Raw genomic sequence first — 25,107 nt, forward strand, 5'->3', positions numbered from 1 at the left:
ATGCAGAATGTGACAAAATCTCCAAGGTCTGTGACAAAGAGAAAACTTCTGTATTTTAACTCTGGCTCTGTTTGATTTTAACCCATTTGACAATGCATCTGTACAACAGTTTGCTCCTCAAATTCTCATTCCTTTTTTCCTACACAGTCTTCCAGAGGACTTATGTGTTCCCACTAGACCAGATCTTGGCTCGGGTACATCAGCAGAGCTCCATGGAAATCAATAGAGTTACACTGATCTTTACTAGCTGAGGTTCTGCCCCAGCATGTCTCACTTTTATTTAGGAAGTAAACAACAAAGGCTTTGTTCTGCTCTCCAAAATCATCAGTTATCCCAATAACTCAAGTGAAACGTAAAATTATATAGCTGTAGAGTGGACTTTTCAGGTAAGTTTTCTGTATTTCTAACAGCAGGTAGAGAATAGTTTAATCTGTTACAGTGCATGTTATTGTCCCGTGACCTTTATTGCTTCATGCTGCATGTGCTGACAACAGGCCTCATAGAATTTGGCAAAGATGGAAACTTTTACTCTAAGAGACTTAATATGACAATAAACTCTCAACATTAAAGTTTAACTGTATTAGGAAAACAAAGCTGCGAAAAATCAAAGCACCCCAGGATATCTTATCTCAGTTGAGTGAAGTGAAGGGCAATCCACCACAACCCTTGATAAGTTGTTCCATTGGTAATTACCCTCATTCTTAAAAAAATTGCACCTTATTTCCATCCTGAATTTGTCTAGCTTTAACTTCCAGACAGCTAGATTGAAGAGTCCATTATCAAATATATGTTCCCCTTGTTGGTATTTACAGACTGTGATCAAATCTCCCCTTAACCTTCTCTTTGTTAAACTAAATAAATTGAGCTCTCTGAGTCTACCATTATGAGGCATATTTTCTAATCCTTTAATCATTCTCATGGTTCTTCTATGAATCCTCATGTCTTCCCCTTATTTACCCTCTCTTTTTATTATCAGTTAACCACCCTTATGACTACTCTAGTCAGCTTGTCCCAGAAGAGATTGACTCCCCTTTTACTGAGGTGGAGGCCATCCAAACTATATTCTCCCCCTAGAAGATGACCAATGTTCCACAGAACAAAATTCCTATACCAGTTAGGATAGGAAGGATCTCAGAGAAAATCCTTGGACATTCTTTCTCAGCACGCTTCTGAGCTCCCTGAAGTCATCTATTACCTGTTAGATATCTTGCAATGCAATATAATTAGCACTCATATGAACTGTTACCAATGGATCCTTGCCCATCAACTTAAGTAGTTGATCCAATTAGAGTGATAACTTGTGTCTTGGTTCCAGGAAGACAGCACGTCTTCCTTTTGTCCATCTGTCCCTTGAAGAACGCTTTCATTTTTATTCTTCTGAGTACTGAAGCATCAACAAAGATCATCTGTCTTCCTTTGATGGTTGAAGAACTTTTTGAGGGCAAGATTGATTTTTTTTACAGGTTGGTCCAAGCTACCATCTATAGGTTTGTCCCATACCTCTTTCCATTCCTTTGGACTGACTGGATCTTGAGGGATATCTTCCAGAGTTTCTACGTTGAGGACCTTGTATCAATTAGAAACTGCTAGATATGTGGAATTCCTTCTGGTCACCTCCTCTCTGGTGGCCACAGCCTGACTATCCTCATCTATCTCCAGCTATGTAGAATGCCACCATCACCTCTTGTCTCTGGCCTCTGGTTGTTATGACATGCCAAGCCTCCTCTCCAACTTTCTCTCTCTCTCTCTCTGACTCCTTGGTGTCCAGCTCCTTTCTTCCTTGAACCTGGGATTCAGAAGTTTCCTGAACCTTGCTGTTCAGGATTTTTTCAGCTGCTCTGATTCTTCCTAGCATCTTTACTTTTCCTTCCAGTCCAAGAATCTTTTCTTGCAGCACAGCCACCAACTTGCACTTAATGTACAGGAAATCTCTTCTGGCTTCAGGCAGGAAAGAAAACATAGCACCTCCATTGAAGGTCACCATCACTACTCTATTGCTGACCATCATGAAACTGCACATAAAGCTGGACCTGGAAGGAAAGCCTCTCATACACCCTCTTTAAACTCCCTCCAAAACTCTGCTGCTATCTGTCTCTATCTGCAGCAGCATCCTATTCCCCCCCCCCCACATGCTCAAGTCAAATATTTTCCATGAAAGAAAGTGACTTAGGTCTGAATCATGCCACCAGCACACAGATTTGCTCTGGGGACAGTGCAGTACCTCCCCACAAGAAACTCCTTAAGGGAACATGTCACAATCCCGTCTCGATTATCTTGATAATACAGAAGTATCCTGTTCTCCCTGGGACACACTGTGGGATGATGTTAGGATTTGGGCATGATGCATGCACCTACTTCCTCCTTGCAACTCCATAATGACTTTTGGGGCCCTTCTTTCCCCCAAAGGCATACAGTGTTCCCCCACGTATAGGAACTACAAATGTGGCTGGCCGATACACAGGCCCACAGATCACAGTCTATAAGCTATTTGCCCACTTTCCCTTATGCACCTCTTGAAGGCCAGCCACAACCTTATTCTTAAAGGCAGCTGTCAGAAGAAGCAGGTTTAAAATGCACTATGCCAGAAGCAGTGACACAAAAATATGGATACAGAATACATTTATAAGTGATATGTGTAGTGGACTGGATGGTTTGGGGCAGGGGTTCTGAAACGTTGCCATAGTGCAGACTACAAGCTTAAGAAGACTACATCAAGGCCACCAGGAAGTGTTCCACAGAGGTCCAGTGTTCACAGACAAACCTGTATTTTAGAGTCTGTCTACACTGGAGCTAGAAGGTATGAGTTCCTATTCGAGGAGATGTACCAACACTAGCTATGACTGAGCTAGCACCTAAAAACACAGTGGCACAAGGGGCTAGCTGCCCTGTGTATGATCCTGTCTGAGGTATCTGTGGCAACACTTCTATTTTTAGCACACTAGCTCAGTCACACTTAGTGTGCATATGTCTTCCTAAACTGGAAATAACACCTTCCTGCTCCAGTGTAGACATATGCTCAGGGAATTGGTAATAGGATACTGAGCCATTCAATGCAGGCCCATCAACTTAAATCCAATCCAGTTTAATAATGACCAGTTGTCATTATCATCAGAGAGCTATTTAAGGGCATAGGTAAAAAGAGTTGGTAGTCTTCATTCTAGTTCTTAGATTTTGCTTGCTCTGCTCCCCCCACCTTCACTATTAGAACTTATTAGGAACATCTGCACAGAAGCCAAAGACTGAAGGAGTTGATAGAATTGACTTGTTAAGGTTAAGGCACATTTGCTTGGTGGCATATGAAGCATGCACTGTAAACACCCATGTTGTTCTATAAAGGACTTCAGACTCCAGAGCTGCAAATCTGTGACCTTTCACACACACTAAATTGACTAAACTTGTATTTTTAAATATAAAAGCTCACACAGAGTACAAAAAGAGATCTATTATAAATATAAGAGTCAGAAGTAATAGCAGAAACAGATTCAAGAACATCTACAGTTATGTCACAATTTTCAGAAATGCAAAGCTGGTTTCTTTGACATAGCATTCTATCTTGGGTCCAATAGGCCCCTTCACTGTCCCATCTGATTGCCTTTCCCTCAATAAGTTTTTCTGGCTCACACACACATTGACACAAAGAAGAAACTATTTTCTTTACAGGCTGTAAAAGAAGAGATTGTTGTTATATTTTACAGCTATAGATAGACAGGTAGCTGGATGGGGGGAGGTGCTTAGATATTACAGTCAAACAACAGATATTTTCTACAGTACTTAATTTCCCATTTAGATTCTGAAGTCTCATTTTCCATAGCAACACTTAACAGTAGTAGTGTGGCATCTGACCTTACACTGTAAACATTCCTGCAACAAGCTTTGCCAATGCAGATTATAGACCCGTTGTTTTGCACCGGGTTATTTTTAGGTAAATTCAGGAACTCAACTATTTTTAAAAGAAACTTCCTTAATCCCCAGTAGCTCCCCATCCTCTGAGTTGTATATTTCCCCTGGGTCCTTTTATGATTTCTCTGTAATGTGTCTACTAATATGCATGACACACTCTACAAAACAAAATTTGAAGACAAAGTGACATTAAATTCCTTTATTTTGTCCATAAAAATAAAACTGACATATTGCAAAAAGCTAGTCTTAGTCTTTTTAATAATGACTAGTAGTTCTCCAAATTTAGGATTTCAAAGTAGATTGTACATATCCACTTCTGCAAAAATTAAAAAAAAAATCAGCTGTTTTATTTTTAAACCTAATGACCACCAGTTGCACTCTTCTGTGCCTATCTGCATCATATCCTTTAATGAAATAATGAAACAATTGCCCATCAGCTAGTTATTCCTTGAGTGTCATGTTTTGTTTGCAGGCACAGATTTTAGGTTACATATTTTATTATGTACCTCTGGCACATTCAGGCAAAACTTTGCTACAATTCACTGAGTGCCAACTGAAAGCTTCATTGAAAACTTTTGTAAAGTCAATCTCCAGATAAATGAGAAGTATTCATTTCATTTTCCCTTTTGGAATTTAATAATGCTACTGCTGTCCTTTTTTTTAAAAAATGAGAGTTTACCTTGTGATTTGCAAATATTTTGTAAGCTTGAGACTAAATTCTGCACTTATCTGTAAAAAAGAGAAAATGTAGAAGCAAACAAAATAGGACTCCTGACAAAGACTTTCTGAAATAAGCTGTAGCTTTGTGCATTTACTTCTGCCACGAACAATAGTAAATGTAAGATAATTCAGCCTTTACAACGAATGTAGAAAGCTGTATCTGTCTCATTTTCAACATTAGGCAATACACAAAACCCACCTGGGGATCCTGGGAAAGCCCGTTCAACACTTGCTTTATGCTTCGTTTTGTTTCTCTCCTCCCACTGCCAGGCCCACATGAACTCTGAAGGACATACAATCCTTCTAGTTTTCCCACCTGTAATGAAATATACAAGAGCAAAAGACCTATTAGTAGAACTCAGTTACAACTGCTTTTTTAACTCGTTATGGACATATCAGTCATAAAATGTGGTTGCATGTTCTGTACTGCACATTATTAGGTGCACCACAAACCTGTAAGTACTTTACTTTCTAAGCTACATTCTGTTGTCCCTAGCTTGAATAGTCCTAGCCCTATATGAACTAGAAAAAGCAATTGACAGGGACAGCTTGTGTCTCAATGAAGTGACCTACTCTTTCCCTAACATTCAATGGAATAAGCATATTCAACAATATTTACATATGTTGGGATATTCAGCTCTACTTTTAATTTACACAGTACTGCCATTACAGACATATACACACATTGGTTTATGATATATAAAGTGCATATTCCACATTATTGTAAAACGTTCTTATTTCCTATAAAATAAGGAGTAAATGAATCCTGTGTTGCATAAAATAGTTTGTGCTCAAGCGAACTTTACTAAATACAAAGTTTCAGGAGCAGGTCTGTTTGAATCATTAACTTTTCAAAAGGCACCAGTTCCCTTCTGTCACTAATGACATGCATAACAGTTTAATGTAATGCTACTTTTAATTATCAGAGCCCTTTCTTTTAAATATCAAATTTCCCTCTCCAAATTGTCCTGAGTTCTCTTTACAGTCTCATCTGTCACTGTAAATGTCATCACTTTATTCCTCCTTTGGATGCAGTGACAGGCCCACTCTTATCACAGCTTTATCTCTTTTTCCATCCTTTATGGTACTACAAAGATCCCTTTTTCATAGTTTACAGCTGTATCCGCTTTCCACACGTGGCAAATGATTGCCTTGGTAAAGGTATTTTCTGTTTCAAACTTGCATTTTCCCAAGGGAGAACAAAAGGGACAAGCTTTCTGGAGTTGGTTTCACTGAGAAAATTGTTTAGAATTGCCTCATTCCTCAACAGATTAACGAATGCATACAATCCCAGCTTAAGTGCTATTGTACAGCACAATTTGTCCATTATACTTTGTCCTTTCCATTTAGAAAACCCCCTCACCAATTAAAGTAATACAGCCTTCCAGTACCTGCTCCCAATTAAATCTGAGCTGTATTACCTGCATTGATGCAGCTGGTCACAGATTCCTACCACTTACTAGCATTCATTAGGCCTATTCATTATAAAGGGGCTGGTGGCAGGAATTCAAGCTACTGGCTTTATTCAGGGCCCACCAAAATTATCAGCTTTCAGCACAAGGCCCCAATAAGAAGAGGATTAAGTGCAGGGAGAGGGAATTCATACAGTAGCAAAATATCATTGTTTCCACTTTGCTCTTGTCTCCGCAACCTGAGTGCATCAAGGGCATACAGTAAATGTGGAAGAGGCAGCCAGTCTGGATTGAAAGATAACATTTTTCCTTATTTCCTTTTATATAAGCCTCAGTTTTGTTTCTTATATCTCTCTAGCCTCCCCCCTCCAACTCCCCCAATCTCCTTATCCTGAGAGGAAGCAATAGGTATTGGACAAAATGATCAGAAGCCTGCTTACAGATGTGCTTCACTGAAGCTTCACTGCTGTAGGCTGGCTCAAAACTGTTTAGAAACACTGACTTACCAAGATTAAATACACTTGCTTTCTGGCAAACATAGAGTTGCTAAAACCTAGAAGTCTAGTACAGTGTGTGAACTGGTAGAGTCGTATTAAATTCACAATGTCCCGTATTAGGTTACACCGCATAGTGGGGTTACATGGGGTCAGTTTCACTGGATGCAGAACTTATTTTGCTATTTTGAAGAATTTTAAATGCAGCAACAGTTGAGGGTTTGAGTAAAGACACACACTGTAATCAGAATTTCTAGGATTTTCTAGGCAGTGGCCAGAGTGGGCAAAGGGGTCATTCCATAAGCTGTTTGGTTGCATTAAGCAGGGAGATAACGCTTTGAGGGTAAAATTAATGTAGCCTTGTCTGTGGTAGTACCACAGAATTGTTAGGTTAATGCTGAGCCTTAGCTCTGCTCACTGTAGTGACATCATAGCCCTGGCTGCTGGATATTTCTAAGGACACAGTGACTAGGGATATTACACAGACATGAAAGAGAGCAATAATATTAGTAGTGACTAGGGTGCATGTAGACCCTGAAAACTCAATCTAACCAATTTTAGGATTACTGCAAACATACAGCTCATATCAAGATCAGTGACATATCCATATCCATAGCATTTTTAAGGTGGGGGAGGATGTATATTAGTGTTTTCCTCTCAATTAACTTCTAGGCAATTTCCCAGCTAAATGCATAACATCTTTGGCAATGTGCCAGACAAAACCTTAAGACCCAATGCTAAATTCTGCACTTATCCAGGCAGCTTAGATTTTCATGCAGTGAACTGGAAGAGTGCCAGTAACTCCCACCATAAACCTAGCAGTAGGAATGCTATATATATATATATATATATATATATATATATCAAGGAACTCTACTTTACATTTCCAAGATCACTTGAAAACTGCACTGTTTTTAAAGTTCCTCTAATACAAAATAAAAGAAAGATTTAACCTGCTATTAAATTAACCCAATTAGCCATCTATTCCTTGTAACCTTACACTTCTGATGGCATTAAATCAAACACACCAATATGGCAGATTTTTTGTGATAAATTATGGAAATTACACACTGCATGCTAGACAAAAAATTTTTTAAAGCTTTTGCCCTATTCTTTTTCTCTGGAAGAAGATTATTAGAACAGAGATGTTAGAAGGATCCTTCTTCCTTTATCATGTTAGGACAAACCAGTGTGCATTTACATTATAAAAACCAATAAATAACAAAGATGCTATCTGTAATAAAGGTATGACATTCAGGAGTGCTGGTAAGACTTATTTCTAGATACTGGTCCTAGTCACATGATATGGGTCACATGACCAGTGTAGTGTCTACGCACTCTACGGGCTATTGTTACATCCCCACCCTCTTTCGTCTTCTTTTTGAAAATCAAATGCAGGTAAGACATGCACCAGAAACCAATGTAATCAATTAATAACATACACAAATAGAAAAGTGTAGAAGAAAGAAGGCAGGGTATTGGACACCTGTCAGAAATTGCTATCTCTGATGCTCAGTGGTTTTCTGGTCACATGGCCTTTTCTTTTTCTCAAGACAATTTCTTCTGCTGTGGACTGGTCACTGCAGTGTATCTGATCCCGTGGACTCTGTGTTTGCTGCTGCAGCTGGCGTTTCTCCATTTTCAGTGACTTCTGAAAGGGCATAAACACTCTCAATAGTATATTGGATGTCCTCAGGAAATAGTCAGTGTCCTCCTGGGTTTCATATAGCTGTCTTAGATGGTTGTGACAAACAACCTTGTTGCAGATGGCATACCTGCTGCTGTGGCAGGTTTCCAGCCACTTGTCCGTTTCAAGTCTAACATTCTCTCCCACTTGCAATGTGGGTAACTCTGTGCCCTATTTGTAGTACTTCTTCTGTTCTACTTCCCTGACATACACGTTTCTTTTGTAACTATCAAGATTATCTTCAACTCAAGAAGACTGTGAGATGTTAGTACTAAAGTTTTTGTCCTGCTCATAAGTCTCTGAACTAGTGCTCCTAAGTATTCCGAACAGTGTTTCTACTTCCTAACAAAAATGGGGAAAGCTTTCCATGAAAAGTTAAGGTTTTTTAAGTGTCAAAATTTGAATATTTTGAACGTCCCAATCAGTTTCAATTCTAATACTAAGTATTGATCCCTTGAACCCATCGGGGTGCTTTCTTTCTTTTTTTTAAAATCTAGTTATTTGCTACTTGCACATACTTTTTTGATAGGCTATTGGACAGTGCATAGTAAGGGCTTGACATAGTGTGCTTGAAATGATATGTCAAAAATGATTGCCAAAATGAATCACTTGTGAGTTATTATGTGTTATTAACTCTTCAGGAATCACAGAAAACTGAGCAAAGTGACATCTGAGCAGAATACTCCATAACAGGTCATTGTTCTTTTTAATTCAGAGATCTGCTCCAAACCTAGAGCAAGGTTGATCTGGAATATCATGTGGTTGTGACGGGTTCCCCCCAGGGTGCCATCTGGAACTGGGGTATCACTGAGCCCCCTGATCCACCAGCCTGGGCTCCCACTCACCATGTAATGCTGTGACAAGCTGCAGACATGCTCCTGGTCTCACACTTTCACCAGCACACAGGTAGGGACATACCCAGTTGTAATAATATGCAGAAGGCTTTCTGACCAGCCCCTGCCTGGGAAGACTATACAGCTAGGACACTTACTAGCTTCTCAGGAGCACACCCCCCTCTGGAGGGTGAATCTCAAATTATACCATCTTGTGCTGCACAGAGGACTGTACAGTGTAAGCTCATGTAATTCACCCTCTCCCTTAATGTGGAGAGAGATATGCAACAGCTTTCTGCCCCAAGTATGATTTCCACAAACTGGTTTTAGACAAAACAAAAACAAGTTTATTAACTACAAAAGATAGATTGTAAGTGATTATAAGGGATAACAAACAGATCAAAGCAGGTTACCTCACAGATAAACAAAAACACAATCTAAGCTTAATATACTAAAGAGATTGGATGTGAGCAGTAAATTCTCACCCTAAATGATGATGTAAGCCAGTTGCAGAGCTTCTTAAAGGGCAAGATGCACTTGGTTGCAGCCTCAAGCCCCAGGTATTCATTTCACAGGCTAGAAATCCTTATACCATGGGTTCAGCCCTTTCCTCCAGTTCAGCCCCCCCTTCCTCAGATGTTCTCAGGAGTCTCTTTGGGCAGGGAATCAGTGAAGAACAATGATGATGTCACTCCCCTGCCTTAAATAGCTTTTGCATATGGTGGGAACCCTTTGTCTCCATGCTTGATTCCCATGCCCAGTCAGTGGAAAAACACTGGTATCCCAGGATGGAGTCCAGTATCAGGTGACTTGGTCACATGCCCCTGTAGGGTCATAGCAGACATAACTTGGAGGCTGTTTGTAGTGTTCTCAAGAAGGCTCCCCAGGAAGGCTCCCCCGTGGGAGATTAGCTTTTTCTAAGACCTACTGTTCTCCCTAATGGCCCATCCCAGCCATCCATCTAGACTGATTGCATTCTGCCTAGTGGGCAGTCCCTAGATGTAAACACATTTGTAATAGATGCATAGACAATATTCCCAACTTCAGATACCAAAATGATACATGAATACAAATAGGACAATCATATTCAGTGAATCATAACCTTTTCAATGATATCTTACATGCCCTATCTTGCATAAAATACATCTTAGTTATACCATAATCATATCATAACCATCTCTATGAAGAATATGGGGTGTAGTGTCACAGTGGTTTCAGTGTCTCTTTTGCAGGCCATTTCCTATAGATTCATTGTAGATTTCACACTGGGATACTTAGTCTTGGATGGTAGTATTCATGCCTGGCCAGCACAGGACCTCTCAGGCTCTGTGTTTACATCTCTTAATACTAAAACACTATGGATTATACCTTACATTTTTACCTCACACCTAGTAGCAGTGGGGCACAAGGTTCTTTATGCTGAATCCCATCACATGCAGAGATTTAATCTCTGTAGTCCCAATACATGTTGGAATAAGAAGATCCCAGTCCCGCCAAATCTATGCCTTCTTTATGCAGTGGGGATGGCGGTGGCCAGAGTGTTCTGTACGCCACTATCTGTGGGCTGCGAAACTGTCCACAGGTAGCTGAGTGATGCTGCTGTATGTCAGCGCAGTCCCCAGAGAAGACACATATCAGAGAGGTGCAAAGATGGTTTCAAGCTACCTTTGCCCCCCTCTTCAAACTCTCAGTTGCATTTCTAGGCTGCATCTCTTGAAAAACATAGCACATGGTCTGGTCCCAGAACTTTAAACTCTCTTCTGAAACAAGCAGGGGAGTTGGGTTGCTTGGAGCAGAGCTGTGATGTGTTTGCATTAGCTTTTGTTGCGACGAGGTGCACGAATGCAGACTATACCAAATTCAGCTTTTTTTGTGACTGCAATCAACCCCCAGCTGAGAGTTCAGGAGGCTATCTTGGAGGAGACAAGAGTAGCTAGTTCCCAAGTGAGCGGAGAGATGTCACGGTTTCCTGGACAATTGGAGATTAAAAAAATCCTTGCTCACTACTGTGGGAATCTGCTTGTCTATCTTGACACTGAGGTTTCCCGCAATGTTAAACATCTGTGGTCTGATCCTTCCACAGACAATGGTGTTCAGATGGCTCACCAGTTCCTCCAAGGGTTTTTAATCTTCCTGTTAACATTATTTGTCTTTTCTGAAATAGAACTAGAGTCAACTTTTCTTGGTGTTGGAATATGTCGGTGATGGCAAAGGCTATATCAGAAACATACAGTTGAGTACCATCCACATATTGGTGAAACTTGGGCCTTTGGAATCTCATGATCTCCTTAAGTGGTCTCACTTTGATGTTAAAGAGGAGCGATTCAACAAATAGATTCTTGGATGATGATGATGGGCAAATGCCTGCTATGATTCTCTGGATTATGGCTAAGACTAATGAATGGATCCAGTGTAGTGCTGCCCAATTCAGTCTTGCAAGGTCTTATATACGTCACCAATATTGTATGCCCAATACTGTTAGAGGCTAGAGAGAGACCTAACAGTATCAGTATGGAAGGACTATGAACTGGTCTGAAGCTGCCAAAGGATAGCTGAGGCTTTCTCACTTATCACAAAGACCAAGTGAACTTAACAAGAGTTCACCAGCCAGTACAGACAGAGATCTGTTTCAGAAGCAATGGGTTGGACATTTCTGAGAGATTCCAGGGCTTCACTTTGGATAATCAGTCCAGTTTCGCCAGCATAAATGAGTACAGCTGTGTACTGTAACCCACACTCTACAACCCTACTACCTTCCATCTCTACTGGCCATTTTGGCCCCAAATGTAGCTGGTTATGGGAATAGTTTATATATGCAGAGTTATTAGGCTACTCCTTGCTCCTCTTTTCTGTTCCCCTGCACTCGGCTCAGGTGGCACCAATAAAGGTCCCCCACCCCTGCTGCACAGCATGTAATCTTCTGGCTAGAAGAGAGAAGAGAGTTTCATTCAGAAAGGTTGGAAGCCACTACCATAAGCTTTAAAATTGTATGCCCTCCCCCTCCATTTAGCTTTTTACTTAAGAATGGTTGCAGGGCTCCCACCTTGCTCTTCTCATTCTTTCACAGAGCTGGTTTTCCTCAGTCAATGCTGCAGAATCTTCCCTCTAGATCCCATTTCTTCTTCCATTACAAGCCTGCCATTTTGCTCCCAACCATCAAGCCTTACCTTCACTGTGAATAACTGGCATACAGCTGCAGCTCCTCCCTTAGGAAGGCAACTGCAGCTTCTTTGTTAACCTGTGTGGAACTTGGAGGGAGGAGAACAGGTTGCAAGAAGGAAGAATTTGGAGGAGGCATCAGGAAGTCAATCTATGTGCACATGGCTAAAATGCTAGCTGTAGTTGCAGCTTCTCTGTAAACAGTTTTCTTAATAAAGAGCCAGATTAGCTGTACACACATGGTGTCCTTTCATGTCATTAACTCAACATACAATACATGAAACACAGTGGCAGCGATCAGTCTAATGAGACCCACAACAAGGAAATGTGTGTCATTAACAGGCAAACAAAACACCACCTAGAAAAAAGAGAAAACAGGCACCACGGAGTAACTCAGATCACCAGGAATGCTGGATTTCCGGACCAAAAATCTTGCACAAGCATGGAAGCAGTGAAAGAAAGAATTGAGTCTGTATACAGAGTTGACCATCAGTGACAAAGGTGAGAAAATGAGGGCAAATGTTGTTTACTATCTCATTGGGGGAAAAAGGATGAAAAATGAGTCAGACACTGTCGCCAGGAATAATGCCCACAAGATGAGCAACTGATAGAAGTGGTTCAAGAGTCTTGTGACCCCAGACAAAATGAAACTGTTGAGAATATTTTTTTTAAAAACACCAGAAAACCAAGAAACAAGAGAGAAGATACTTACATTACAGAGCTGATAACTCTCATATCCACATGTAACTTTGGAGATATAAAAGATTCTTGAATTAGAGACATGATTGTTTGTTAGACGCCTGATTCCTTTTTACAAAAGAGATTTTTGAGAAAAAAAGATCTAACCTTAAAGAAATGCCTCTAAATAGCAAGCGCTTCTGAACTGTCCAGGAAAAGGCTTAAAACAATGACAGCTGTTAGTTCAGAACAAGTATACAGGCTCAACCTAAAGGAACCAAGGAAACAGGGCAGAGAGGGAGACTTACTGAAAATGTAGGCATCATGGTGTAGCGTACCTACTGTGGAAAGCAACACAAAAGGCAGAAAGAAAAACATCCAGCCCCTCGGCAACAGTGCAACCACTTTATGTCCCAATGCCACAGTTACGCCAGGAATTCAAAAAACCACCCCATAAAATGCAGTAATTGAGGATGCAGAGACATTCAAGAGGAAGATGTCTTCTGTGTGACTTTAGCAGATCCAAAGACGCTCAATGTACAAACATTGCAGAAGGATGTCAGCTATTCAACTGCCATATTTGCGACTATGCTATTAGATCAATTATCAATTATTCCAGCTGGATTGTGGAGCTGACTGCAAGGTAATCCCAGTAACAATAATAGCAGCAATAGCCACCTGGAGAAATGTGACCAAAGTAGGTCTTGGTTAAAGTAATTTTGTGTCTCACAAAACACAATAATGAATCAGGAATAGGAGTTTCTACCCACATAAAGCTGGATCTCTTTGGTCATTCTCCTACATAGCAGCTTGTGATTTAAGGGCTTGTCTACATGGTGCGTTACTCCACACTACAGAGATATACAGTATAGTCTGCGCTAGCACATCATGTACTAACTGGCCTATGTGGACTTTGCTGGCATGCACTAAAAGTTCCCTAGTGTATGTTAATGCAGTCCCGTTTCAAGTTAACATGGGCCAATTAGTGTACAACATGATAGTGTGGACTGAAATTTATACCCCACTGGTGCAGACTAAAGCACTGTGTAGACAAGCCCTCATACATTTCAATGGTCAAACAATTTTAATCTTTGTAGGACATTCATTCATTATCTTTTCATTCAGCACCATTCAAGATCAATGCCAAGATCAGTTTAAGGCAACACGTTGCATATGTGGTAATATATTGAATAAAATGAGGTGTAAATAAAATAACAAATGGTGTTGCAGAAGGAGAGGCTGGGGAAAAACATTCCAAACCCCTTCACTACTAGGTTCTCTCTCCTTGAACCTAGCATAAAAAGAACAAGGACCAGTGAGTGCCCAGGTTCAGATGCTCAGCACCACAGCTGTAAAAAATAAATAAAAAGATTCAAGCACACACATGGTATTAAGAAAAAGGAGACTCCAAGGCCCCTTCCTTAAGCTCTTGCTATAAATCCTGTTGCATATATTTTATTTGGCAGCAGGCTATTTCAGTATATAACACTGACATTTTTCAAGTAAGTCAGCCATGATTTTGGACCTAAAAACACCAAGAAGGGTGACGGTGTCTTCCTCTTAATTCTTCATTCCTTATTAGTCTCTGTGATAATAAGGAGAGTTTTATTTTAATTCTTATTTTGAAAGTTTCTGAAGAGAAACAGAAGTGGAGCTGTATATTAAGAGTCACAAAAACTGATCAAGAGTTACTAATACAAAATCACTCGATTAACAAAACCTTTGCACATTGGTGATGCCATTAATAATTCTTTCACAAATGTGGACTCGGGTGTCATGATAATTACAATCAATAATGGCTCTATCCTCTTTTAAATGGATTATCATGGCTCTGTCCATAGTTACTGAAAGACTGCTACAGCTATTCAGATTTCCACCTGAAATTTTTTCATTCCTTAGAAAGTCTCTGTAAATTAGATGGATGTCATGAGTGCGCAATTTTATTTCACAGAAAAATTCAAGCCATCAAAACACACACAGCCTTTCTTCAGCTGCTATACCAGCCTATTTTCTGGGGTAGTGTTTATTTTGTGGTGGATTTTAGACAGTGGCTCTTCATAAGTATGTATAATATGGAACATTTCAATCCCGACAGCACCACTCCATGGCATGCAGAGAGGGAAAGGCTTCAGTGTGTAACTGTTTTGTCCACATTCCTCATCCTTTCACTCCCACACCATAGTCTGGAAGAGGTGCTTCCCCACCCCACCCCGGATTTGGATCTGTGGCCACCAGGGTCATATTAGTCCCATAGCCTTATTTTCTTTTGTCACTGTAACAAAGGTGGGCACATTAACCCATTGCAATCACTGACTCCCCAACCTATTGTAATTAAATACAAATCATGAGATAGAGTCAAACTTTTACCACCAAAAAAATTGTGGCCAGATCTGGGATTTAATGAAAATCAAAATTATTTGTGGGAAAAAGTCTAATTTAACTACATTTTCCCAATTTTTATAGGAAAATTCAAATTGAAATGCTTTGTTTCAAGCATCAACATTTCAAATACTGAACCATTCTCATTAAAAGTGTTGAAATTTTTCATTTCCAATTAGGAATTTTTCAGAACTTTTCCTTCTGTGAAAGTTTTCAATGTTTAGACTTTTCATCCTGTTTTGGAGAGAAAACAAATGTTAAATATCAGAATTTACTGAGTGATGGGAATTCTGTTTTCTGAACAGCTCTGCAAGTCATACTGTTTGTTACTGTGGGTAAAGAAACTCATAAATGATATCAGATTTCAGTAATGTGTCACTTGTTATGACAGAGTTAATAACAGTGGATCATTTGCCAGAACAGTGAAGTTCAGTTCTTGCTTCTCTGCAACATTTTTGGAGGCCAATGGTGAGTGTTATTGTAAGTTTAATATTAAACACATAGCTTATAGTCACAATGCACTTGTAAAATAGAATATTAAATTCATAGGCATTAATTGCCAAGTAATGAGGAAGCATTATAATAGATGTGAGCACAACAAGACAAAGGTTGTCACACACCATTAAAATATTTACCTTTTTAAATATATTGACACCCACACATTTGATGATGATAATAATAATAATAATTAACACTTATATGACACTGCTTTAGTGTAAGGTTAATAATTCATGTCTTCAGTGTAAGGATTAGTTCAGATTATAAAGACCTTTGTATCTGCCATGTACGTAAGTAAATGTTTTTACTGCTTTTGACCATGGGGAAACTGAGGCATAGAGCCATATTGATTTGCCAAAGCCCACACAGCATCTCAGTACGAGCGACAGAACTAGAACTCAGGAATTCCTGGATCCCACCCATGTACTACCCTCTAAGTCAGCAGTCCTGACCCACTGCCCCAGCCAGGTGTTAGAAAGAACTAAACTGCTAGTGTTGCCATTCAATGGCATTATAAAGAGCCCCACTGCCAAGCAACTGCCACATACAGTTGCTTGTGAACATTAGAGGGCAAATGATGCATTTTGCAAGAGGAAGGGGTTTAGGTTTTGCCTAGAGTAAACTGTTCTCTTTCTAACCTGAAAGCGGCATAGCATTGCTATGCACGATTAGTTTCCACGTTCTCCATCACAACTGGCTACATTTTAAGTGATGGATGAAGGGATTTCAGTACACTTTGCCAAAGCCAGACTCTGGTTTATTACCTAAATTGGCTGTGCAGCAGGCCTGTTGAAAGTTGACTCACTGCTTGGGAGGAGGAGATAGAAAAAGGGTCCTTTAGAACTGCTAGAGAAATGAAGATTTGTAAGTAAATTATGCAAATGAGCTAGCTTTCCTCCCAGCAGCTCTCAACATATGCTCGACTCCTACGCCTTCTACTGGGGAGTCACTGCAGGTAGACCTGGTCAGAAAACTGATTTTCCATCACACACACACACACACACACACACACACAAAATAAATAAATAAATAAATAAATTGAGATAAAACAAACAAAAAACAAAAGAAACAAACAAAAACACCAAACCATCCTGAATCTGGACAAAAAGCCAAAAATTCTAATCTTTTGCACAATGAAATTGCCCTAAAAATGGTTTTGGTTTAATCAAAACTCTTTGTTTTGATCAAAATATTTAATTTTATTATTATTATTTCCTAGAACTGGAAGGGACCTCAAAAGGTCATCGAGTCCAACCCCCTGCCTTCACTAGCAGGACCAAGATTTTGATCATTTTTAAAAAAGGTTTTATGTATAATTTTATGTATAGTTTAAACATTTAAGCAAATTTTGTGGTTTGGAAATGAAAAATTCAGCCTTTGCATTCCAAAAAACTGAAATGGGACATACTGAATTATTCAAAATGGTTTTTTTTTTCCAATTTTTTCAAAACTAATTTTTGTCAAAATTGATCCAACTTCACACACACAAAAACCCATGTTTATTAAAATGACATTTTTCCAGTGGAAAATATTTTTTCTAGGAACACTTCACCCAGCTCTAATTGCAGCCAAATTATACTCTGTGAAAAGTGGGATGGCATTCTGGTCTTTTGTCTTGGTGGTGGGGGAGGGGGGGAGGGGTACACAGAGGGATAGTGGTGTCCTCTCTGCAGCTTCTTCTCCCAGTCCCGGGGTGCAATTCAGGCTAATGGATCCTGGCTCAAAGTGCCATGTTGAGGCTATTAATAGGGTGAGCAGATAGCAAGTGTGAAAAATCAGGACAGGGAGTGGGGGGTAATAGGTGATTATATAAGTAAAATCCCCAAATATTGGGACTGTCCCTATAAAATCGGGACATTAATAGCCCTAGCTATTAATCTGTCAGACTGTTTTAGGCTTCATAATCCTTTCAGTTTCTCCAGCAGTGAGGCCTCCATCCCGCTTGGATTGTGGGAAAACACTGGCTTCCCAGCACCATACTCAGCATATAAATGCTATATACTGAAGTCAGGTTCAGAAGAGTTATGTTCCTGGAGATCCTTCCCCACTAGTAAGGATTCTTGACTATGCAGTTCCCTGTTGCAGGCACTGCTGATGCCAGTATATGGACCATAGTTCATTCCAGGCCACTGGGCTTTTTCAAGGAACAAGTTGTTGCTTAACATGAGTAAAGCTGGCAGACTCTGATCCAGAGAGTTTTCCCACTTGGATCCTTTGGAATGAAAGCTGCCCTCTGCATTTAAGATATTATTAATAATACATTTTGTGTGTGTGTGTGTGTGTGATTGGAGCTGGTGCATCTGAAAGCAGAACCAGGATGAATGTGATACAATTTAAATTTTAAATATATCAAAATTTTAAAATGTAAAACAATGCACATTAAGGAAAATGTCAAAGCAATTCATAATATAAAACCTGTTTACATGTTGAAATATACACTGATCATATAAGTTGTTACTCTTTCAACATTGCATTGATTGCCAATTTTATAAATTCTCATTTCATATTAATATTCAGTGTTCATATTGCATGTGGACACTATGTGAACATGAATGTTCACATTGTCATATTGTTATGACAATAGGGTACATTTTTTATAACTTCAATAAATTTTCTATGAAGCTATAAACTAGCTTTATCACTGGCATCGTAGTTTTCAGAAATGCATTAAATATGTTGTGTAGAGTGTATCAACATAAAAGAACAAAGGGACTATCTAATCATATTTGTTTATGTTATGATATATGTATATAGATATTTAGTATGGTAGGTTTTATGATTCCTGAACTGCACTAATAAGAGAATGCTTTAAAAGAATGTAAGAATGTATATTGGTTAATGAATTTAAACAGGTGAGAAATTGTCCTTTCTTGTGCAAGATAAATGAAAGATGCCTCCAGGGATTTTGGCAAGATGTCTCTGTCCAGGTAGCAGCATGATAGTTCAGACATCCTTTTACTGGAAGTTCAGACACCACAAAAGGGCTGTAATTCACTAGACAACAATTTTCCTTGTAATCAGTGGGATCTTACCTAGGATATCAGTGCAGTAAAGTGGGGCATTTTACATGATCCTTCAGATTGTTTTGGTGACATAATTTTCTTGGGCCTATGTAATTATGTCTTCAATTATCAACTGGGTTATGGCCTGTCATTTTTTTAGTGACACTCACAAAGAGATAAACTATAGCATAGTTATTCACACTAGGTAAACATTAATCATAGAGAATAAATTCAATTAGCTTGGTTGATTATCAAGCAATCTTAGTAGTGGCTTTCACTGATCTTTTGGCAGTAAACAATTTAGTTAGCCAGCAGTGATCACTCCTTACAATATATGGTCATCTCTGCAGGTAGTTACAGAAATGTTGTACTCTCCAATAGCAGGCCAATTTTTTCCTCTCTGTGACTCCTTTCTCTGAGTGTCATTTATGACTCATGAGGCAAATGAAAATGTAGTTCTTTCACCATTATTACCTATCTGAGTAAGTACTCAATCCATTTGCACTCACATCTGTACTGAATACTGTTTTGCTGTCAGGATTAAATCCATTTAGGAGTCAAATAAGCATGATATCCTGTCTGGACTATGGAAAACTGTTGGCAAATGATGTCCCATTTTTACTAGTGATTTCTTTTACAAATTCTTCTTAACAACGTTTAGTCTTGGACAAAACGACCCACACCTTTCCAGTAATATCCACAGATGCCCATGTATGAGTGTAGCTCATCTTTTCAATCTGCAACAGATGCTTTCCCAAAGTCAGGTTTTGGTTTGGTTTATTGCACTGTAACAAGTCACCTAAACTATGTGACAGAGTGTACACCAAATTAGTATTTTCCACCTATCATGGTGAGTGCATGATGCTTTATCATCCGTAGTATCTTTCTTAAAGTTGCATTATGTTATTCTTGAGTTGTTCCATCACCTTGAAAATTCTGTGCGTCAGTATTTGGAATAGAGAAGCAGATGAAATATGGTAATTACAAAGGGTATACATATGCATCTGGACAATCCTTCAGATGTTACAAATGCTGTGCAATTTCAATACTTCAGTCAAACTTATTTGATGATATACAGATGATAGTTCAATATAGTGAACACATTAATAGCTTTCAGGCTGGTCAGCACTACTTTTATTTTGGAGGGGTAAGGGGCTATTCCAGCAGTAATTTATGACACTGATGGCAGCAGCAAAGGTGCATTGGCCAGTTAGTGAGGGAGGAGATGGAGGAATGTGGATCCAAGAGTCCTTCCATTCCCTCCCCACTGCACTCCAGGTTGGGAAGATGCTCTGTTTCCTTCTGTGTACCTGAGCCCAATATCCAAGTAGCCAGCATAGGTGTGAAAATGGGATTCTTGTTCCCTCTTATGCCTTTGTTAAGGTGTATAGTCCAAGTCATAAACTAGCCTTCATTATGTAATGTTTTTGTCAACTTGTGCATTTGGGATTTGTTACTTAACATAATTCCTATCCAATGGTAGGAGATACTGATCACAAATTACCTACCCAAATTACATGCAGTCAATACTGTATGCGGATTGATGAGTGGAATGGGTTGTGCAGAAATCCAAATCAGTCCAAATGGACTGAAATCGACTACTTTCTCAAAGGACTCTGATTTAGTTAAGTATCCTGGGGCTGAAACTTCTGGATCTTTGTTGTTCACCTCTAGTAAATGGTATATTCGTCCCACCTTGTAAGCTAAGATTAGAACCTCACAGAAGAGGAACCTGAGGAAAGAGGTACATATACTGCCTTATTTAAGAGTGTATTTTCAGGCATTTTCTCCCAAACTAAGCAAGCAACTATAGAAGGCCAGAAAGGATAGAAAAGACAACACCAGGGACTGAGGGGAGGTTCTGAGAACAGATCTTGTCATCGAATGAAACAAACTATAAGTGTCTAAATGTGATATCTGAATCTGAAACAGAATATGGAGAATGATGCCAAGATCTACCATCTGATTTGGATGAGGAGCTTGATAGAAGTGTCTCCTCAGACCCTAAGCCATCAGCTCCTATTCAGTTCCAAAATCGAAGTACAGAGAAGATGGCTTTTGATGCACATCAATTCCAGTCCTTTTACACAAGAACTATGCTCTAGCTTCTGACTCAGTATACTAGCTGGTCTTGAGCCAATCCATTGCCTTAGCCCAATGAACTGCCGTAGATCTAACACTAGTGATTGCTCACGCAGTACCCTCTTCATTGTTGTTGCTGATGATTCTTGACATTGTAACCAAGCTCCAGCTTTGCACCAAATTTGTCAGCAGCAAAGCCATGGGATGAAGCTCTTTCTCAGACCTGAAACAATCACATCTAAAGGACTCCTCAAAGCTGTGTTTACTGAAGCCATAGTATCTAAGTGCCTCCTTGGGATTCATCATTAGCACCAAGTAGAAAGATAAAACATAATAAAGGTACCTACTTAGAGGAAAGTATTTTTATGATAGGTCAACAAGTGAAACCCTATTTCCCCATCCCCAATCCTAGGAACTCAGGTATATAGAGCAGTATCCCTCTTCATAACTTTGGTCATGGTGTTATGGACGTGTGGTGACACATACCACCTCCTAGGGCTAACTGCTTTCAACAGTTCTGTTTGCATGTGATATAGCACATGACAGCCAAAAGAAGGGACCTGAGGATGCAATTTACTTCAGGGAACCATTCCTAGATACAACAGAAAGGCAAGCATGCTTCGTGCCGGTAACAAACAAGAGGGCATCTCTGAGTCAGATTACTCTATCCTTAGTCACAGTAAGTATCAATTCATTCTGTGAGCAGTCCCATTGAAATCAGTGGGGCTATATGTGCAGTCAGAGACTGTCCATGTGAGTGAACCTGGCAGACTCTGGTCCTGCATTAACCTAAACTAACATATCAGCACTAGCAATGTAATGTGTAACTCTAACTATGTCAATCAAGTAGAAGACTATGATTACATATGGTGATATTTGTCCCTCTGTCCAAAAAATATATATATATCTTGTACTATTCTTTGCAGATTCAGCATTTACCCACACACTATTTACTCTGGCTATTTTGTAAAGTGTTCCACACAAGAATGAAAGAAGTACAAATAACTGAAAAGTACAATGAGATATGAATTTCTGAAAATAATTTTGGGCCATTCAGTCCAGCTGTGCATTTCTTTCACTGGTTCCTACACACAAGTAGTCAATTATGTGAGCAGACATGATTCCGGGAAACATTTAAACAAGATAAGTTTTCTTCAAAACTCTCAATATCATTTGCATACAGTGCTGTGCCTTTGTATTAGCTTGGCTTACTTTGAGACTGAAATGAATAATTTTTACTACAGCTGTATATTTGTAGCTGGTAAAAGGGTGCTGAATTGAGAAAATGGACAAAAATGATGTTTGTTCATTCTAATTGCGTACAAATGCCAACTGTACATTATGGTTCTAACTGACATGGAAGTAAACAGCCAAAATGCCAGATTTAACCCAAATGTCTTGCAGCGGTTTACAGATCTTTCTCCCCTCCCGCTTTTAAAATACAAGCTGCCATAAAGTTTTCCCAGTGTGTTTCCTTAAATCTTGCCTCCCCCTGCTGGTTGTGCAAAATGGAATGTATGTAGAATGAATAAAAACACTTCATAAAAGATAGATGACACCAGAGAATCTCCCATGCTAAGAAATCAAGGTTACAATCTTGCAACTGGATTCTTGTGGTCAGATCTCCGTACCTGCACAGAGATCCTTTGACTTCAGTGGAACTCCACATGAGCACAGAGTCTGTCTGCACAGATCCAGTTGCAGGAGCAGGGTCTAGGAAACTACATATATACATCGAAGTCTCATTTGAATCTGGACACACCTAAATTGATTTGGCTTTTTTCCTTTAGTTACAAAATATGGTGTGATGAAATCTGAACACAGAAGCCATACAACATTCTTGGTAAAGTTAAAAATGCACATGGGAAGAGCACTATGTTAGATTCCCCATCCTACAAATCATTACTGAATGACTCAATATATAGTGAAAAAAATGCCCTGTAAGTTAGTATATTTAGTAAGTTATGAAAAATGTATTGAGCAACCAGCATTTTACTCTTGTAAAATCTTAATTGCCCTTAACTATGAGAGTTGTATTTATATCCTATTTTCACTTATTTATTTTGAGTCCTTTATGTTTACAGAATGACTACATTAATGCTGAAAATGTTTTGCTAAATCAAACATATATGAACTACAGGATCTATAATTTTCAGAACTATGTCTACATGGGCTGCAATTTACATGAAATTGCTATGTTTTGGTTAAATGGCACCTTAGTTCCCAAGCAAGTCTTTGAATAGTTGTTTCTTTAATTATTATTTAATTTTGTGGTTATGACTGGTTTTCAGTTAAAGAGGGTACTACTGACAAATTCAATTAAATGAAAATAGAGGACTTAATGGTCCATGCTAATGATTCATTTCATACATAATATTTTATCATTTTCTGTGCAAATTTGAAATGAGTGCTTAGCTTGTATTAATAAATGCTTACATTTAGGCTACATAAAGTATAATGATTAAAATACTTTGCAAATATTTGTTTATACGTGCTTTAAAAACAAGTAACTGTTTCCTTTCAAATCGTTTTATTAGCATAGCTTTTTTACAAAAACTGATGCCTTGGCACTGAGAGAGAATAATAGGTAGAGAGATTTAATGAAAAATCCCTGGAAATATTTTAATAGACTATGATATGCCTCTGGTATGTTCAGGAAAGCAAACTTTCAATAATTATGACACTTCTTTCAACAAAAGATCTGATTTTGGAACTTTGAATAAAGAAAAAAATGTATGGAATATTGCCTTTCCAGATATTTCAGCTGTCCAAATGATCTCTCTCTTGCACTGTGGAGACTGAAATTCTGGTTTATTTTGTTTTAAAAACAGATGTTAAGTATTTTTTAAAAATACATGTGGTTGGGGTTTTTTGTCATTGTTAATGAAGATCTACTGTCTTCCAAAGTGAATGGTAGTTGTGCCCCTAAGTGATTTATGTGCTTTTGAAAGTCTCATCCAGAATTTTCCCTACTTGAGTTTCAGTCCATGACACTTGCTGATATTCTGGAGGTACTAAAGGAAGTATGGGTTTGTCATGGGGTGGCTGCCTCACTCCAGTAAAGAGGGGTTAAAAGCAGAAGTGGGCCAGAAGTGGAGAGAGTCTCTCTCTGACTCTAGAGAGAGAAGAACCTGGCTGCCTGGTAGCTGAGCAGGGTACCTGAGGTAGAGCAGTGCTGGGGAAGAGCAGAGGGAGCTGGGGAGCTCCAGCCTAGCAAAACCCCAGGCTGTGGCCTAGTTAAAAGCCTACAAAAGGCACTGGGGCTGCAGAGGGGCAGCCCAGAGATAGGCAGAGGCAGCTGGTCCAACCCCCCTTGCCTATGATAAGTGGTTTACAAACTGCAGTCTGCCCCAGTGAGTGGGGGCTAGCTGTTGACTGGCAGTAGCCACTGAGGCGAGGTGGGGATGCAGGGTTGGGGGTTCCCCTGGGAGTGGAGACCCAGAGCAAGGGGGTACTGTGGTGGACAGAATTCCTGGGCAAAGGACACCGGGGTCTGGGAAGGACACAGGGCCAGCGGCAGGTGAGACACCAGCCTGCAGAGGGTGCTCCGGGCTGGAAAGAGCTAATTCCTGAGATAACCAGCAGGAGGTGCCGCGCCGGTGATCCGTTGCCCCGCCACAAAGTTGCAACCTGTTGGTTAGATTCAGGCCCCTGAAATTCAGCAGGGAAATATTGGGGCTATCACTGGAGATTATTGTCAATGCCTTCTTATGGAGAATGATAAAGTGCCAGCTTTCTTTAAGAAGGAATTATTAGATTCTTACTCAGGAAACCAGCTCTTGACTTTGATAGTATCTCTAAGTATCACTCATTTTAAAAATGTCTATTTTGGAGGAATTTACATTGACAAGGTAATTGCAAAAGAACTTTCTAGGTCTCTTTAACCCTAATGAATCTGGTTTTAAATTTCCTTATAGTATGGAACTGCATTGATAATATTGGTTGATTTTCTCCTGATGACATTTGACCAACCAGTGATGGTGACATTTTTGCGGACTTTTGCAAGGGCCAAAGGACCTTTTTGCAAGGGTTGTTTGCGTGGCTTGCAGATTGTTGTATTTGACACGGTCTTCTACCCTTACAGTTTTCTCATGCAGAATTCTTCAAGGCCACATACCTTGTCACAGTAGAACTGGCAGGAAAATGAGATTTTGTTCACTAGAATTTTTTTTTAAATTTTGTCTAACTTTTTTGGTTTTCAGATGAAGAATGAAAAATGTTAGATTTCAGTTTTTTGAAAAATTGAAAATTTATTTTTTTTTG

At 39.4% G+C, this 25,107-nt stretch overlaps 1 protein-coding gene across 1 annotated transcript in view; it reads right to left on the bottom strand.

Annotated features, from left to right (window-relative positions):
- Positions 1-3,403: 3,403 nt before the first annotated feature.
- LOC120405349 overlaps positions 3,404-25,107 on the bottom strand; it is a 78,381-nt gene continuing 56,677 nt past the window's right edge. The window contains exons 4-5 of the mRNA XM_039538957.1: positions 4,820-4,936; positions 3,404-3,661 (exon numbers count right to left, since the gene is read on the bottom strand). Coding sequence (XP_039394891.1) covers positions 3,404-3,661; positions 4,820-4,936 — 375 coding nt within the window. The remainder of the gene's footprint in view (positions 3,662-4,819; positions 4,937-25,107) is intronic.

Source organism: Mauremys reevesii, linkage group 1 (genome assembly GCF_016161935.1).
Source record: "Mauremys reevesii isolate NIE-2019 linkage group 1, ASM1616193v1, whole genome shotgun sequence".
In the NCBI taxonomy this organism is placed as follows: Eukaryota; Metazoa; Chordata; order Testudines; family Geoemydidae; genus Mauremys; species Mauremys reevesii.